General features: G+C 42.6%; 1 protein-coding gene across 6 annotated transcripts in view; it reads left to right on the forward strand.

Moving 5' to 3' along the window:
- The window catches only part of SEC16A (SEC16 homolog A, endoplasmic reticulum export factor), a 300,868-nt gene that overhangs the window by 192,403 nt on the left and 90,040 nt on the right, over positions 1-18,425 (forward strand). For all 6 annotated transcript variants that reach the window (XM_069241597.1, XM_069241599.1, XM_069241601.1 and 3 more), the window contains one exon: positions 13,523-13,612. In XM_069241597.1, the coding sequence (XP_069097698.1) occupies positions 13,523-13,612 (90 nt within the window). The remainder of the gene's footprint in view (positions 1-13,522; positions 13,613-18,425) is intronic.

Here is an 18,425-nt window from a genome sequence, read left to right on the forward strand (position 1 = left end):
CAAGAATTGTCCTCCCAGATGCAAAAGCATAAGTTCGGAGAAGAACTTGAAGCAGTAGAGCCAGACTATACTCAAAGAAGGCTCTACATTCAAGAAGACACAGGGAAGATAACCACTCTTCCCCCAATTAAAATAAAAAGAAGACTTGCCTTTCAAGAAAAGGACAAGCAGCCACTGGCAAAGGTAGCAAGGAAAACAACTCCACCACCGTCTCCACCACCATCAATGCACACATCACCGGTAACAACTCCACCACTGATGCACTCCCCGACTCCTACTACAATGAGTCAAGATGATCCCGATGCATGGGACCTTTACGACGCACCAGTATCGGACAACAGCCCAGACTCGTACCCTGCGAGGCCATCGCCACCTGAGGACAGTACATCTTACACGCAGGTGGTCGCAAGGGCAGCTGCTTTTCATAACGTCACCTTGCATTCCGAACCAATTGAGGATGACTTTTTGTTTAACACTCTATCCTCCACACATAGCCAATACCAAAGCCTACCTATGCTCCCAGGAATGCTAAAACATTCAAAACAAATCTTTCAAGATCCTGTTAAAGGCAGAGCCATAACTCCAAGGGTGGAGAAAAAGTACAAGCCACCGCCAACAGACCCAGTTTATATAACAACGCAGTTAACACCAGACTCAGTAGTTGTCGGGGCAGCTCGTAAGAGAGCGAACTCTCATACCTCGGGGGACGCTCCACCTCCAGACAAAGAGAGTCGCAAATTTGATGCTGCGGGCAAAAGGGTTGCAGCACAAGCAGCAAACCAACGGCGCATTGCCAATTCACAAGCACTTTTGGCAAGATACGATAGAGCTCATTGGGACGAGATGCAGCATTTCATAGAACACTTACCCAAAGAGTTCCAGAAAAGAGCACAACAAGTGGTGGAAGAAGGACAAAGTATCTCTAATAATCAGATACGGTCTTCAATGGATGCAGCAGATACGGCTGCAAGGACAGTAAATACTGCAATAACAATAAGAAGGCACGCATGGTTGCGTACGTCAGGGTTCAAGCCGGAAATTCAACAAGCCGTGCTAAATATGCCCTTTAATGAACAGCAGTTGTTTGGGCCGGAAGTCGACACTGCTATTGAGAAACTCAAAAAAGACACTGATATAGCAAAAGCCATGGGCGCACTCTACTCCCCGCAGAGCAGAGGCACATTTCGCAAAACATCTTTTAGGGGAGGGTTTCGAGGTCAACCTACAGAAACCACAACATCACAAACAAGGCCCACTTACCAAAGCCAATATCAGCGGGGAGGTTTTCGGGGGAAATATAGAGGGGGACAATTCCAGAAGAATAGAGGAAAGTTCCAAAGCCCCTAAACTCGTCAAAATAAGCAGTGACTTACAAGTCACACATCCCCATCACATAACACCTGTGGGGGGGGAGACTAAGCCAATTTTACAAACATTGGGAGGAGATAACAACAGATACTTGGGTACTAGCAATTATCCAGCATGGTTATTGCATAGAATTTCTCAAATTCCCTCCAAACGTCCCACCGAAAACACACAGTATGTCGAAACAACATATAGATCTTCTAGGATTAGAAGTTCAAGCATTGCTACAGAAAGAAGCAATAGAATTAGTACCAAAACAACAATGAAACACAGGAGTTTACTCACTGTACTTTCTAATACCCAAAAAAGACAAGAGTCTAAGACCTATACTAGATCTCAGAACATTAAATACCTACATCAAATCAGACCACTTTCACATGGTTACATTACAAGACGTAATCCCACTGCTCAAACAACAAGACTACATGACAACACTAGATCTAAAGGATGCATATTTCCATATACCAATACATCCTTCACACAGAAAGTACCTAAGGTTTGTATTCCAAGGGATACATTACCAATTCAAAGTGTTGCCATTCGGAATAACAACTGCGCCAAGAGTTTTTACAAAATGCCTGGCAGTAGTAGCTGCACATATCAGAAGGCAGCAAATACATGTGTTCCCGTACCTAGACGATCGGTTAATCAAAACCAACACGCAAATACAGTGTTCACAACACACAAAATATGTCATAGAAACCCTACACAAACTAGGTTTCTCGATCCACTACGCAAAGTCACACCTTCTACCGTGTCAAACACAGCAATACTTAGGGGCGACAATCAACACAGCAAAAGGGATTGCCACTCCAAGTCCACAAAGAGTTCAAACATTTCGCAATGTAATACAGGCCATGTATCCAAAACAAAAGATACAGGTCAAAATGGTAATGAAACTACTAGGCATGATGTCTTCATGCATAGCCATTGTCCCAAATGCAAGGCTGCACATGCGGCTCTTACAACAGTGCCTAGCATCACAATGGTCACAAGCACAGGGTCAACTTCTAGATCTGGTGTTGATAGGCCGCCAAACATACATCTCGCTTCAATGGTGGAACAGTATAATTTTAAACCAAGGGCGGCCTTTCCAAGACCCAGTGCCACAGTACGTGATAACAACAGATGCTTCCATGACAGGGTGGGGGGCACACCTCAATCAACACAGCATCCAAGGACAATGGGACATACAGCAAAGACGGTTTCACATAAACCACTTAGAACTGTTAGCGGTATTTCTAGCGCTAAAAGCATTTCAACCCATAATAACCCACAAATACATTCTTGTCAAAACAGACAACATGACAACAATGTATTACCTAAACAAACAGGGAGGGACACACTCGACACAGTTGTGTCTCCTCACACAAAAAATATGGCATTGGGCGATTCGCAACCACATTCGCCTAATAGCACAATTTATTCCAGGGATTCAGAATCAACTAGCAGACAATCTTTCTCGGGATCACCAACAAATCCACGAATGGGAGATTCACCCCCAAATACTAAACACTTACTTCCAAATTTGGGGAACACCACAAATAGATCTATTTGCAACAAAAGAAAACTCAAAATGCCAAAACTTCGCATCCAGATACCCACAACATCAGTCTCAGGGCAATGCGCTATGGATGAACTGGTCAGGGATATTTGCGTACGCTTTTCCCCCTCTCCCGCTCCTTCCATATCTAGTAAACAACTTGAGTCAAAACAAACTCAAACTCATACTAATAGCAACAACATGGGCAAGGCAACCTTGGTACACAACACTACTAGACCTTTCAGTAGTACCTCATGTCAAACTACCAAACAGACAAGATCTGTTAACACAACACAAACAACAGATCCGACATCCAAATCCAGCATCGCTGAATCTAGCAATTTGGCTCCTGAAATCCTAGAATTCGGACACTTACACCTCACACAAGAATGTATGGAGGTCATAAGACAAGCTAGGAAACCTACCACTAGACACTGCTATGCAAATAAGTGGAAAAGATTTGTTTATTACTGCCATAATAATCAAATTCAGCCCTATATATATAGTAGGATATTTACTACATTTGCAAAAGTCAAAGCTAGCTTTCTCTTCCATAAAAATACATCTTACCGCAATTTCGGCTTACCTGCAAATTACGCATTCAACTTCATTATTTAGGATACCAGTCATAAAAGCGTTTATGGAAGGCCTAAAGAGAATTATACCACCAAGAACACCTTCATGGAACCTCAACATTGTCTTAACACGACTCATGGGTCCACCTTTTGAGCCCATGCACTCTTGTGAAATGCAATACTTAACGTGGAAAGTTGCATTTTCAATTGCCATCACATCTCTAAGAAGAGTGAGTGAAATTCAAGCATTTACCATACAAGAACCATTTATTCAAATACACAAGAATAAAGTAGTTCTACGGACAAATCCAAAATTTTTACCAAAAGTTATCTCACCGTTCCACTTGAATCAAACGGTAGAATTACCAGTTTTCTTCCCACAGCCAGATTCTGTAGCTGAAAGAGCACTACATACATTAGACATCAAAAGAGCACTAATGTACTACATTGACAGAACAAAACTAATTCGAAAAACAAAACAACTATTTATTGCCTGTCAAAAACCTCATACAGGAAATCCAATTTCAAAACAAGGCATTGCTAGATGGATAGTTAAGTGCATTCAAACCTGCTATCTTAAAGCAAAAAGAGAGCTGCCTATTACACCAAAGGCACACTCAACCAGAAAGAAAGGTGCTACCATGGCCTTTCTAGGAAATATTCCAATGAACGAAATATGTAAGGCAGCAACATGGTCTACGCCTCATACATTTACCAAGCACTACTGTGTAGATGTGTTAACTGCACGACAGGCCACAGTAGGTCAAGCTGTACTAAGAACATTATTTCAAACTACTTCAACTCCTACAGGCTGAACCACCGCTTTTGGGGAGATAACTGCTTACTAGTCTATGCACAGCATGTGAATCTGCAGCGACTAATGCCACGAACAGATGTACACTGGGTAAGTGACATTTTCCATAGATATATATATATATATATATATTTTTTTTTTACTGTAGAAAGACTTGGGAAAGTTCAGGATTACACATTGACCCCTCAGCTGTGCTAACTGCGGAAAAGTGCGACCAAAGTATGAAACAACTCTTATTGAGCCTGACTTGTTTCTCAAGTTGAAATTAATGTAACTTGTTGCAGTGTGCAGCTTTTACAAAGCTGTCACGTTCTTGACTTTAAAACTCATGTGCCTGCCTGGACAAAAATGGAGCCTGTGGGGAGAGAAGAGAGGAAGCCAGTTGCTACCAAACTGGTTTCCCCAAGGGTGTGTTGCCCTCAGGTAGCCACACCCTAGGGGTCGGCTGGGGAGATCTGAACACAGAGAGGAGTTTCATCATCTTGGGAGTTGTGAATTCTGGGATAGCCAAATGCCACACTGCAGGAAGTAGTCACTTGGGGCCATATGTACTAACACTTTTTCCCATTGACACATAATGGGAAAAACCCTTTGCTACATCTGGCCCTAGGTGAGACGCAACCTGGTAGCCCATTGCCTGCCAATCTCATCCTGCCCTGAGGACACTTTCAGAGTATAAAGGGGGCACCCAGACATCAGATCTCAACCGACCTGGAATAAGGACCAAAGAAGGACTTTATCGGCTACACTGAGGCACCAGCAAAGAGAGGCTGCACCATTGAAGACTGCACCTAGCGGCTAACGAAGTGAGAGACTGTGCCTGTCATGTCCTACTCAAAGAAAAGTGGTCTCCAGAGTCCAGTCAAACCAAAAGACACCTAAGGCCAGCTGACTGGCCTCCTGTTTGCAGCACAGGGACACAACAGCCGAAGAAGCCTGCTGGGGTAAGTTGGTAGCCCAAAGTCTTCAAGCTGCCACCACCACCTCCATTCAGCCCCAAGCACTGACGCACAAAGTTGTACCTTAATTTGCTGTGTCCTCATCTGCTGGCGGAGAACTCCTGGGTCTCGTTGAATGCGAGTTATCAACCAAGGAAGGATTGGCCTGTGATCATGACACCAAGCGACTAGCAATCCAGTGACGACTGGCCAGACCGGAGAGCACTTTGTGGGACATCAAGCCTGCAACAAGTTCCCCTCACCAACTTCGTGTACCGACCGCATCGCATCCACTGCATCTTCAATATCCTTTTTCCCTTGTACCAGGATCATTGCACAAGAATCCATTGCAACGTTGATAAAGTGCCTGAACCTGCTTGAAGACTGCTTCCTCTGTGGAGGTCACTGTTTCTAAGGACCTTTGTAGTCTCCCGAACTAGCTCCCTACCAGGGTTGGTCACCTCAAGTGCTTCTACCCAACCTCATTGGCAGTTGCCGATGTTTTCCTTGAAAAAGTACCTGTTTCATAGTCCTTGGATTTATTGAGACTTTTTTGTGGTTAAATGAAAATGTTTTGATTTGTTATTACTTGTAAAATTCATATCTCCAGAGCCCTCTGGTGGCTCTTCTTCGTTCTAGTGTCTAAATTCGTACACAATTACAGTCTGTTTTTAGGTTGCAGCCTACCAGACAGCATAGCTGTCTAAGTATGCAAAAGACATCTCTGGGAGTTTCAGAAAATTGACCTGGGGATGCATTCTGCCCACTGTTAGCCATTAGCTTTGTGGTTTGTAACTCACTTTTTCTTTCTTTTCATTTGCTGGCTGAGGGGTCTCTAGGTGCACTTCCTTCCTCCCATGCCAAAACCTCATTTACAGTAGCCTTCAGAAGCGTGCACCCTTTCTGTAAACAATCAAGTTCCTTTCTCCTCACATTTGCTGTGTATTCAAAGACTGCGATCAGATGTCAAACTGTGTCTTCCAGCGAGCTTGTGACTTAAAAATGAGCGTTTATAAGAAAAAGGAATGCAGAGCCCACTGGTGCCCCTCCTATGCTCCATTTACGAGGCTGTAACATAACCCTTCATTGGCACATTTTGTAACATGCGAATGACAGACTTTTTTTTTTTTAGGTACAGAGAGATAATTGACTTGCCCAGAATCATAGACTGTTACAGCGGCGACACATTCCCCGTTTGTTCCATCTACTCTTAACCTCTTCCTGTCATCCCTGAAAGCCTGTCGCCTTCCTAAAGCAACCCCTCATACATTCAACCCCTTCACCCTATTAAGTAATATTTTAATTTGTGCATAATTTATTACACACCTTTCTTGAGTGGTTCACTGCTCTCTCTATATATAGCACTTAGTCTGCAGCACTATAAAGGAACATAACAAATTGAAATAAAATTAACTAAAAAAGGATTTAATCTCTTACGAATTCTTTTGAGGCTCCAAAGTTGTCTTTAACATGCAGGTTAATCTGCGGAAGTCCTTGGTGCCTTATGTGATATTTTAGAGGGTTGGAGCCTTTGCTTGTACTCCATAAGAATAGCTTAAATGAGGCACTGAATTTACCGTTGGTTAGCATCCCGATGGGTCATTTGTATCCTTTCTAGTGGAAAAAGGGTGCTTTCAATAAGAAATCTAAGAAGTTTCATGTTGTTTCTTTCCATCAAGAGGAATACTGCAGGCAAGAGGCAGACCAGGACCCTGGTTGAACCCCATCTTCGGGCGTGTGTCCATTTTAACTGTTGCCGGACCAGGAAGTGCCGCATTCTGCTTACAACAATGGGACTTTTTGCAGAACGTACCCTGATTTGGGACGCTAACCTCCGTTCTACCAGTAGCGATAGCATAGTGTGGGTAGTGGCTGTTAATGTGTTCGACTCGTGATGGAATCTCCTTTGTACAGTTCATGCAGTGCACCAGGTGATGTTGGCTGAAATCATATGCTGCGAGGGTAGGAAGTTCTAATTCACAGTATCCAGTCTGTCACTGGTGACATTTACATGATCCGGCCCTGAGACAGTCTAAAACAAGCATGTCATCTCTCAAAAATAATCCTATATAAATGAAAACTTATGCATCATGACTCATGGAACCAAGTGTTGGCACTTGAACTTGCTACACACATTTACAGAGAAGGACCATAATATATATTCCTTATTACACATAAAATCCTAAACAGTTTGAAGACGGGCACTAGAATAGATTCAAACTTTCAGTGGCGCACTATGTTTCTCTTTTGCCTCACCGCTTTGTGGTGCATGGCTTTGTTGTTTCTTCCTCCTTCTTATTTTTGGGCATCCTGCTGTTTCTTTGCGATGTCTGCGTGGTCTTTTTTTATCTGTTTTTATTTTTCTTATTTTTCAGTTTTATGTAGCTCAAACTTGACACTAAGGTATTGGAGCGCTTAATTTATTTTGCAGTTTTATGTCACATGAACGCAACACACGGGTGTTGGAGTGCTTAAATGTTTTTTATTTTTTTGCAGTTTTATATAGCGTGAACTTGATACAAAGATGTTACAGGGCTTTACATGAGCACCGGTTAAATTACCCAAGAACACATTAATTTTTGGTAGCAAGGAAGTGATCTGCCCAGAATCACAGGATGTTGAGCTGGCGCCGAGACTCGAACCATGTTCCTCAGCTCCAAAGCTGGCGACTCTGGCCCTTACTCCATACCCTCTTTCTTAGGTTTTTTTGTCTGGTGCGTGTTGGGGCAGTGTAGGTAAATTACTCAGGGTTTTTTTGTTTGTTTTTTAATTTAGTGCTTGGTAATGCAGGTTCTGCCATTTCATAGCGCCGCAAAGCAGATTCCATTCTTAACAAAATCACTACAATTCATTTGCATTGACCTTGCAGATCTGAAGAAGTGAAAAGGCTATGTCAGAATTGTAAACTGTGACATTCTCGTTCTGTCAAGACCTCCGCAGTGAGTGCATTAACCCACTGAGTTGAGTAGGGCTTAACACTAGGCAATACAACATTCTCTTGAAAATCTCTAGAGGGCCACCAACCAAGCACATAGGTTAGTTCTAGGCAAGAAGATTGTGAAAGGTGTTGTCTGCAAATGGTGGAAAAGGAGTCGTGACTCCAGATCCAAGTACTTCACAGCCGCAAGCTTGATGGTAAAAAAAAAAAAAACATCTAGCCTTTGGATGTAAATTGGGCCTCTTCAAATAGAGGTCAGTTAGTAGAGGCAGTCATTTTGCTAACCCTTTAGAGCAAAGAAGTTAACCCAAGGGTGCTACAATGAGAGGAGTAGTGTATCATAGGGCACAAAAGTGGAGCAAACTCTATCACTTCCTCCTCTCAGAATTCACAGTCGCCGTCACAGGTGCTGATCACTTCCCCATCACTCTCTAGACTCCTGTGTATAAGTCACAGCCAGTCTGTAGGAATGAGGCTAAAACACTCCCAAGATGGCGACCTTGTTGTGCCTTGCTTTCTGTAAACAGGCCTTTAAATCTTGTTCTTCTCTTGTCACATTTGCCGTGCATTCAAAGACAGAGGTCAAATGCACGCAGGCTCTGTCTGCTGAGGGAGCTTGGTGTTTACTTTTCTTTCTCTGACTTCAAAGTGAGAGAATTTGTGACAATCCTGCTGAGTACTCAAGTGAGAGAAGAGGGTGTAGGGCAGGTGTCTCCAACCAGTCGATCACTTGCTGCCAGTAGTTCCTAGATATGTTCAGACTAGCTCACAGCCCGAGTTCATTTTTAAATAGGCACAGAGTCACATTTTTCTTTTGAAGTCGAGGGAAGGCTGTGCTTATTGGGTCGCAGCCTGTCAGACAGCATAGCTATGTGGTATATGAGAGACCTCTTGTGGAGTTTCAGAAAGGTGACCATGGAATGCATTCTGCCCTTTGCTTGCCATTGGCATTGTTGTTTGTGGTTCATGTCTCTGGGTTTCCATTTGCTGGCTTTATTTGCTTTAGTCTCCCCAGCTTGAGTTTGTACTTCCCTGTGCCCAAGTGATGTTTACAGTATTCTTCCACAAACTTGTTTTCTGTAATAAACAGGACTTGTCTTGTTACATTTGCTGGACATTCAAAGAGCAAAGTCAAATGTCGAGCTGTGTCTTCAAGGAAGCCTGGAAAGAGGAAGTCAGCATATGCACCCCGCTTGTATACTGTTTTTTCTGTTATTTCAGATACAGCCACCTCAAAAGGTACCTTGTTCTTCAGCTGCACAAAACATTTGCCTTTCATTTGTGGGGCATGAAGTTCACTATGGGCATTGTCGGGGAAGGTGACAGCATGAGCGTGTCTAAAATAATGTATGAAAACTTTCAGGCAATTTACAAAATGTTTGGCCCATTCACTGTTAAGCACAGGATAATATATTTTTTACAGGAAAGAGCTAGCCGCATTGTAACACAATTTAATAATGATTGGTTTTCACTTTCATGTGTAAAGCATATGCTTTATTTAAAACAGCAGTGGCAACTCATTTTGGAGAGATGAGTACATTTTTAAAGGCACTTTTTATGAAAGCTTTTCTTTATATTTAGCTACACAGTAATTATGTATTCCATCTGCAGCTGTGCATTTTTCGGAACACATATCTCTGAATATGAATGATTTCCTCATTTTGTCTTTTCTGGCACTAAGGTCATGATTTGAATGGTGCAGTGGCACATGAGCAAAAAGCCCTAGGAAACCCACTGAACACAGATTATTATTATGTTTTACTACTAAACAAGCAGTCGGAAGTGCAATTATCTTTCAGGCACTAGGGCCATGATTTGAATGGTGCAGCAGGTGCAGTGGAACAGGGGCCAAAATATCTAGGAAACCCACTGGCACCGATTTTTGTTGTGTTTTGAATGGTGCAGCGGCACATGTGCCAAAACCTCTAGGAAATCCATTGAACACCGATTAATACAAAATTTTACTACTAAAAAAGTAGTCACAAGTGCACTTACTTTGCTGGCGCCGTGATTCGAATGATACAGCAGGTGCAGTGGCACAGGGGCCAAAAGCTCTAGGAAACGCACTGAACACAGATTATTGCAATATTTTACTACTACCCCCAACTCAAAACCAGCTGTGGCTGATATCTCCATGCTTACTAGCGACCGCACCAGTGCTCCCTGTAGGGCAATATGTGCGCTGCCTCCTCCCTCCCCTCTGCAGCACTTTCTCACCTTTCCCCTCTCGAGCTTCCTCCCTCGTAGGCTTCCTCTTCTTCTCACCTACGACCCTGGCAAACCCTAAAAGTATACGAGCCAACTTTTTTTCCAGTATGGGCAGCTTTTTAAAAAAGCACTTAAGTTCTGTAAAATATTTCAGAGCTTTAGAAGAGCACTAGTTATATTGCACAAAGACACTTTTTTTTTTTTTATTGCACTGGGGAGATTACATGATTTGGCCGGGATCCCAGGGTGTTGAGCTGACACCACGACTCCAACCGGCTTTCCCAAGTCAGCAGCTCTTTGAGTTACTGCACATCTTTATTTTAGTCATCTGCAACATGTGCCAAAAAACATTGACAAAGATAACAGATTTTGCATAGGAGAAATCTACAGGCTTTGACAATTTTTGTTCTTTATTATTATATGTAATACGATCTTGAAATACATACCTTCAGGATGTGCACTGTACAAAAACGTCTCCAACATTGAATTTTACTAAAATGGTTCCCATGTAAAGTAGCAACCCAGGCCATTCAAAGGGTGCACATAACTGACTTTCTTCTAAGTTCACTATTGGCATTGTAACAATGGTGGAAGCATGAACGTTTGCACTGATTTAGTCTGATGTACTACAACTAAGAGGAAATAGTTCTACATGTGAATAAAATACCTTTTTAGATTTTTTTAAGGGACTTTTTCATATTTTACACATTTGTTGCAGAATGACTTTAAAAATGAAGGTGGCCCAAAAGTTAACTATACACAACATCCTAGTTACTTGGTTTCTTTTACATCAATAAAGTTGGAAATAAATGCTTATCTGTTTTGAACAGGGGCCGCAGGCAAAGATCTGGAGTGCGCTTGCTTGCGGCCCCCAAACTATAGACCTACAAGGACATTATAGCATAGATTATGCAGCAGAACTGGCTTCAGGGCCGCATAGCTGCAAGTAAAGAAAAAAATGCTATAACAGCCAGCGTGGTCTGTGTCATAAAGCTTTTTATCTTTAGTTTTAGCCATTTGCAGCATGGCTAAAATCATTGCAAAGCCAATACATCTCACATAAGCAAGACATTGGCTTTGCCAGTGCTTGTTATATATTGGTGTTTGATTTCTTCATTGTCGTGTCGACTTCAATTGCTTTGATGCTGCTTAAATGCTTTACACTAGTTCCTCTGCATAAGCCTAGCTGCTCAGTGCCACAGCTACCCTGATTGAGCTGAGGGTTTCAGAGACAAAGCCTATTGGGTTGCAGAGGTAGATGCCGGGATATGTGTTAAATGGAAAAAAATGGCTTTGCCTTTTGTTAAGGCACTTTAAAGTGGACTGGAGAAAGCAAATATGTTCTCTATTGGGAAAAGGTTTGTGTATAGAGGAGTATCCACAGTAATGTAGCATGGTTTGTGATGGAGATACTTCAAGTGCCCCATCTGATGTGCATTTTGCAGCAGAACGTTTGCTGTTGGCTAGGTTGGAGGTATTTACATTTTTAACCCTGTTGGAAATTATTAAGAAATTTAATAGACTATAGCAGGTTGTATTGCGAGGATGCATTTCTTATTTTATTGTGTTTGAATTTAATACACCATTTATATTTTTACATTGTCCAAACTAAATTTTAATCTCTTGGAATAATATGCCTTGTTAAGAAACCTATCCAACATTCAGCAGCCCTGCATGGCAGAGTTTTTGGTCTTTATCAGGTCTCTTCATCAGTCTAACCGTGCAAAATGCCATTGTCTTTTCAAAGATACTTAGTTAAAATAAGTCTGACCTCTCTCAATATGTGTGGTAGATTATTCATTACCATCACATTTGGTCAATGCCAAACATCCAGAAAAACTATTTTGCAGCACTCTGGGTGATACTAAATCACCTTTTAGTAAGGCACTCAATTGACATAGTAGTATCACATGTTAAAAAGGGGAAGTACACATGTTGAAATTTGTTTTGTTCGAAATGCTGCTGCAGAACTGAATATCGCCTAGAGATTTAGATTTACTCAGAGCATTCATTGACATCACATTAAGGCCCGTATTTATACTTTTTTTGTGCCGCATTTGCGTCGTTTTTTGACGCAAAAACGGCGCAAACTTGCAAAATGCCATTGTATTTTGTAGGTTTGCGCCGTTTTGCGTCAAAAAGCGGCGCAAATGCGGCGCTAAAAAAAGTATAAATACGGGCCTAATTGTTTTTGACTGCAATATCTGACCCATCAGAGTCAAAGTATGTAAAGCCTCAGAATGCAGTAAGTGAACTGGAATTGTGAATTGTATTTTCATACATTTTGGGCATAGCAGAATCTACTAAGAATTGACACTTAAACCATAAAAGTCCAAATCCACAACATTGGGACCAGAGTATATGACCATGGGTTGTTCTGATGTTTGATTTAAAACAAAATAAATATTCCCCTCAAACAAGAAAGGTGAATTGTATATGGTTAGTATGAACAAAGGGTGGTGTTCAGAGATTGCATTATAAACCCTTATTAGGACTCTTAAGACGGGCATGCGCAAGCTTGACCTATTTTTATCCCTTATCCACCATTGGTTTTCCTTTCTATGGCCACTCTTCAGTCTTCAAAGTTCTCTTTTAAGAAAGCATTTATGCTTCAAATTTGCCAGGAGAAAATAGCTTGCACATACCAGGAAAAGGTAGCTGACTCTGAAGTTGTGCTTAGTCATGGTTTGCGATCTCATGCCATTTTGTACATCATTCTGATATCTTTAGTCTTGTCTGTTGACAATGTAGAGCAATGAGAAAACTCTGGAGCTAAATAAAAGTTCTGCAAGAACAGAGTAGATTCCATTCTCAAAACCAAATGGTGTGGTGTCACTCGTTTAACAGAAATACATGTTTCCCTAGTAAGTCACATATTATGCCAAGCAGGTCATCTGGTTTGTCTAGTCAGTGCTTCCTTACTTTGGTTGGACTGTGATTTTTATCATACACTAATGTTTTAGGTTTACATAATCATAAGGTTACATTTTTGCCACCTGTCAATTGAATTATCACTATTCTTTATTTAATGTCTCCAACTACTAGCTACTTATTGCAAGAGAAACTAGAAAGAAATCAGTTGAAAACTTCCTTCGGTTTTAATTTTATTTTAATTTTATTTTCACTTTCAATTGTTTTTAGAGTGGTGGAAGTTGGTTTCCACTGAAAATTGGCTGGCTGATGGGGAAAGGAAAAAACGAAGCTCACTTGCCAGATGACAAGAACAGATCTGTAAGTGACCCAAATGGAGGGGTGTAGCTACGCCACAGCCAAGATGGCTGCATAACACGTAGCTCTGGATCCGTGCCTGTAAACCTCTCTATAACCATGGTATCAGGGCATTTTGTTGAGGCATAAATGAGGAAGTATGATTAGTCATAGAGTACAAACAGCTTGGGAGGGTAGAGGGGGAGCTACAGTGATCGCCGAGGCCTGTTACTGGTGCAGAGGATGGATCTCGGCCCACTGGTAGATGGGAGCCTTGGATGCCTGACCACATCGGGGGCAGCTGGTGAACCTGTGGCTTACTTCAGCGCTTGCCTGCCCCTTTCAGGCAGAGAGTGCTAGCAGTGAGGCTGAAAAATGCACCTTGGCCTGGTGTGATTTGGTTCCCCCAAGGCCTATGGGCCCACACATCCAGACATACTACTCATGGCCCAACCTTACTGTGTAGACCAGACCTAGGACCAGAATAGTCAACACCTGCAGGATGGTGGCAATGAATTGTCCTTACCCAACCAAACCACCTGCACCCCATCACCCCCTCACCCAACCGTCCATCCACAAGTTCCATTACTGCTGAACACCTCCGCCAACTGGGCTAGCAGAAGACTGATTCCTCTGTGTTCCTGTGGACTGACTGCTTTGGCAGTGTGCAACTGCAGGGCTGGGGATTGAGTGCAAGCACCCGAAGATGTGGGCATTAGTCCTATCTGGTGAAGGACCTGACTGGGCTCCCCATATGAGATGGGTAATGAAGGTATGACAGACTGGCAGAGGAGCCAATTCTCGTGGAAGACTGAAGGTCTACAGTGCCTGGAAGAAACTCCTACCTATTGTACTATGTACTAGCTTCTACAAACCTAGAGAGAGTGGAGCATAGTCAAGCAGCCACTCCACAGGAATGATGACCATCCAGCTGCTGGTTCCTGTGTTGAGCAATTGAGAACCTGTGCTTTGGCTTTAATCTCCCATTCCATTTTCTTGTCAAAAGGGTAATCTAGAGGAAAGGGCATCAACCTGACCTGTGAATATTGAGCAACGTGCCGAGATACCATTGTGATTGCTTTCCTAGGTAAAGGGGACCATAGTCTAAGCAAATTAGTCTCCAAGCAGCAAAAACAGCAGAGGAGTGAAACAGCTGCACTAGATCCTGAGACTGGGTCAGAGGACTCGGATATACGGGGTCCTAGCGAAGATACAACAGCAGTCTTAACTTGATTTCCAAGCCAGCCTCACATCCATTGATAGTAACATTGATATTTCAGGTCTTAACCCATCTCATTAAGAGCATAGACCACCAGAATGTTTGGCTACATCCAACTCAACACAGGGTATTAGGCCTGGAAGATGACAAAATGACAAACACAGAGAAATTACTGTAAATGGGAAAACCTGTCACTGTGGTGAAAAATAAAGATTTACAATCCAAATCTCAATGCCGTAACATAAGGCTAGAGGGTGTCGCCGCATCAACCAATATTGGGCTACTCACATGTTTTTGTGGAAAACATCCAGGGTGATTTGTTTGGCTGGTCTAACTACTCTGACACCTTTATTTTGATATAACTAATTCCCTGGTCATAGGCCACCAACAAGGTCGCAAACCTGCCCAATCATTGACAGTCTATTCAATTTAAAGGAATGGTGTACAGAGAATGGCGAGGGACAAAGAACAAATTAGACCATGGCCATATATCCAGATTTCACTGTTGCTGTCCAGAAGCTGGACACAGGTTCACAGAGGGCTATCACTCTGCAGGCGAAACGCATCAAATAGGCGATGCTGTACCCAGCCAGATTAAAGGTTGATTTTAAAGGAAACCTCCTATATTCATGCATTGAGGGCTGTCCAGTCCTGCAAATAATGTGCTACTGCTCAGAGGACACCACCCACACCGAGGCACTGATCATCCTCGCAAGGTTCTGAGACGAGATCAAATGATGGAGAATAACATCTCTGAGGAGAACCAGGCTGCACGGACAGAACCTAGGAGCTACTCCAGACCAGTTTGAGATGGAAATGGGCAGTGCCTTAGTTTGGGACTCTGCCTCGGGCTTTCCTTTATCAGCAGAAACTGTGACCGGGGTGAGGACCAGACACCTTCTGTAGGACAATGTGTGTGTGTGGTGCCCCGATGATCATCAAAAGATAGAAAAATCCTTTTCAGAGCACGGACAGTCACACTAAGCCCATGCGATGTGTATCACCACTGCAAAACCTAGATGGTTGGGTATATTGATATAATGGGAACTTTGGGACTGACAGGTGGATCAGTAGGAGTTTGGGAGGTAGTTGAGAGAATAGTTGACTGTGATACATGTCACAAAGTGTCACTTTGCAGGAAAACTAACTAATGAAATGACAGCTTAAGTTCACAGCGATAGCAAACCTGGCATCTGGGCACATGGTCCCCGTTAATAGAACACTAACCTTACTATCCTCACATTTCACCCACAACATAGCTAGATCCCCACCTAGACCCACCCCCTAGACCCATGATACAGCTAGGTATGCTAGATGCCAGCATCAACATAGATCTCTCCCTGCCTTTAGCACCTACTCCAGAGGAGTGTGCTTACTACTTCACAGTTCACTTGATTTCAGGGTGGCCCAGAACACTCACTTGAAATGAGAGCTACAGATTGGATTTCTGAGTTCACTTAACAGGAAGATAGCGCTGATCAACACACATGCTACAAATGTTGACCATCCCATTTTCTTTGATACCATCCTTACCATACTCTGTTGTACTGACGTTGAGTAAATTAGGGAGGGGTGAATGTCAGTCTAGTGCTGAAAATGGAATTAGACAGATACCAGGATAAGGGCTTAGACTCTACACAATCTGTGGAAATACTACATGCAACAATGAAGATGACAGGTTTTATTGATGTGTGGAGACAATCTCATGGCAGTGGGATGTAGTATTCCTTCTATCCCAACAAAATAACATGTTGCCCATAAACTACTGATTAGTAGCGCAAGAGGTTGTGTTGCATGTATCCAACGTACGTTACCTGTCCCAAACACTATCTGATCACTTCCTTGTAAACATGACTTTATCCATTTGCAGTGCTTTAGTGTGAGTGGCCCTAACAGATTACTGCAGAAGCTCTCCGGGATCAGTTTTTTTGTGATAAATTGCCCTCTGCAGTCATACAATTTTTCCACCAGAACTCAGACTCTGTACCCAAAGAAGCATTCAAAGCCTACATAGGAGGCATAATAATTGGTAAACATGCAGGTATCCTAAAAGCAATACACATAGAACTGAAGCTCTTGGAATGGGAGTAAAGGGTCTGGAAGTTAGGGCTGGATCGATGCTTGAGTCCACTTCCTCAAAGAAATTAAAAAATGTCTACAGATATCATGAATAGGCAGATACAGAGGTTGCCTACTAGGGAAAACAGAACGAACACCATGGTCCCATGGGTAGACTTTAAACAAGATCTGTCTTAATCATGACACAAATTCCACAACGGGTATGATAGTATATTAAATTACTGAATGAGACAAAAGGGCCCAAAATATTGTTCAATGTGGTATATAAGCTCCTAGCATTCTCGTACCTATGTATAAAAATCAGTGTAGACTGCCCATGAGGCAAAATCTGCTCAGTGCAAAAGTTTAAATAATTTTACATATATACACATCCTGATGACAGGGCATCCGCATCATATAACAAATCAATTCTTAATATAGCCATATGTAAATCAATGTCTATAGGCAAACCCAATGATACTGTTGACGTTTTGACCCGCAATGGAACCAATACGCGGGTCTCCTCAGTGCAGCATCATCCAGTTAGTGCTTTGATTAAAAAGGCTGGCACCTCACCTTGCAAATAATCATGTGGAATTAATCGGGCCGGTTCACCCCACTGTTCGTAGGGAAGCTGACCTTGACTTAGAGAAGGCACTTCGGCATAGGTGACTCTTCGTCCAGGGAAAACATGCATGGGCCAGGAAGCACAGAGAGGGTAAAATCCTCTGGTAGAATACTGGCCTGGCTTTTTGAAAGGGCACCGGACCCAGAAATTAGAACCCGAAGGAGATAGTGGTGAAACCTAAGGTCTAGTCAAGAGATCTTTGGAGTGTTTGTTCAGCACTGTAAATGCCTGTATACTTTATGAAAAGCTTTGAAGCAGGAAGGCACCTGGAATTGATGGCCTATCTTCTGAGTTTCATAGGCATACAAAAACACATTGTCTGCTTATCTCCATGCAGTATGTTCAGAAGCCCTGGAAGCGGGCAAATTACCATATACATAGTGGGTGACTATAATTGCAGTAGTCTCGAACACTGGTAAAGACACTAAGGGCCTGATTACAACTTTGGAGGAGGTGTTAATCCGTCCCAAATGTGACGGATATACCACCAGCCGTATTACGAGTTCCATAGGATATAATGGACTCCTAATACGGCTGGTGGGATATCCGTCACTTTTGGGACGGATTAACACCTTCCTCCAAAGTTGTAATCAGGCCCTAAGGTGCATCATTCTACTCACTGTCACTACTCAACTTTGCTAACAATATCCTGGCAAAAGTGATAGCAAGCCTCTTGTATGATCTCCCCTGACCAATCTGTTTTTCTCCTTCATAGGTCTGTAGTGTGCCATTTTAGATTCATGTTCTTAAAGTTGACATCTCCTTTTGGTAGTAACCTTTGCAACATTTTAGTTTGTGACTGTGCTGTATGTGCATGTCTGATACACAGTGATGCCCTGTGGTCTGAACAACTTGTTCCAGGGTCGCACATTTGAGAACACAATGCCGCTTGTTTGCTTTCTTGGTGTGCTTGTTAGAAGACAACTCATTCC

Source organism: Pleurodeles waltl, chromosome 6 (genome assembly GCF_031143425.1).
Source record: "Pleurodeles waltl isolate 20211129_DDA chromosome 6, aPleWal1.hap1.20221129, whole genome shotgun sequence".
NCBI lineage: Eukaryota > Metazoa > Chordata > Amphibia > Caudata > Salamandridae > Pleurodeles > Pleurodeles waltl.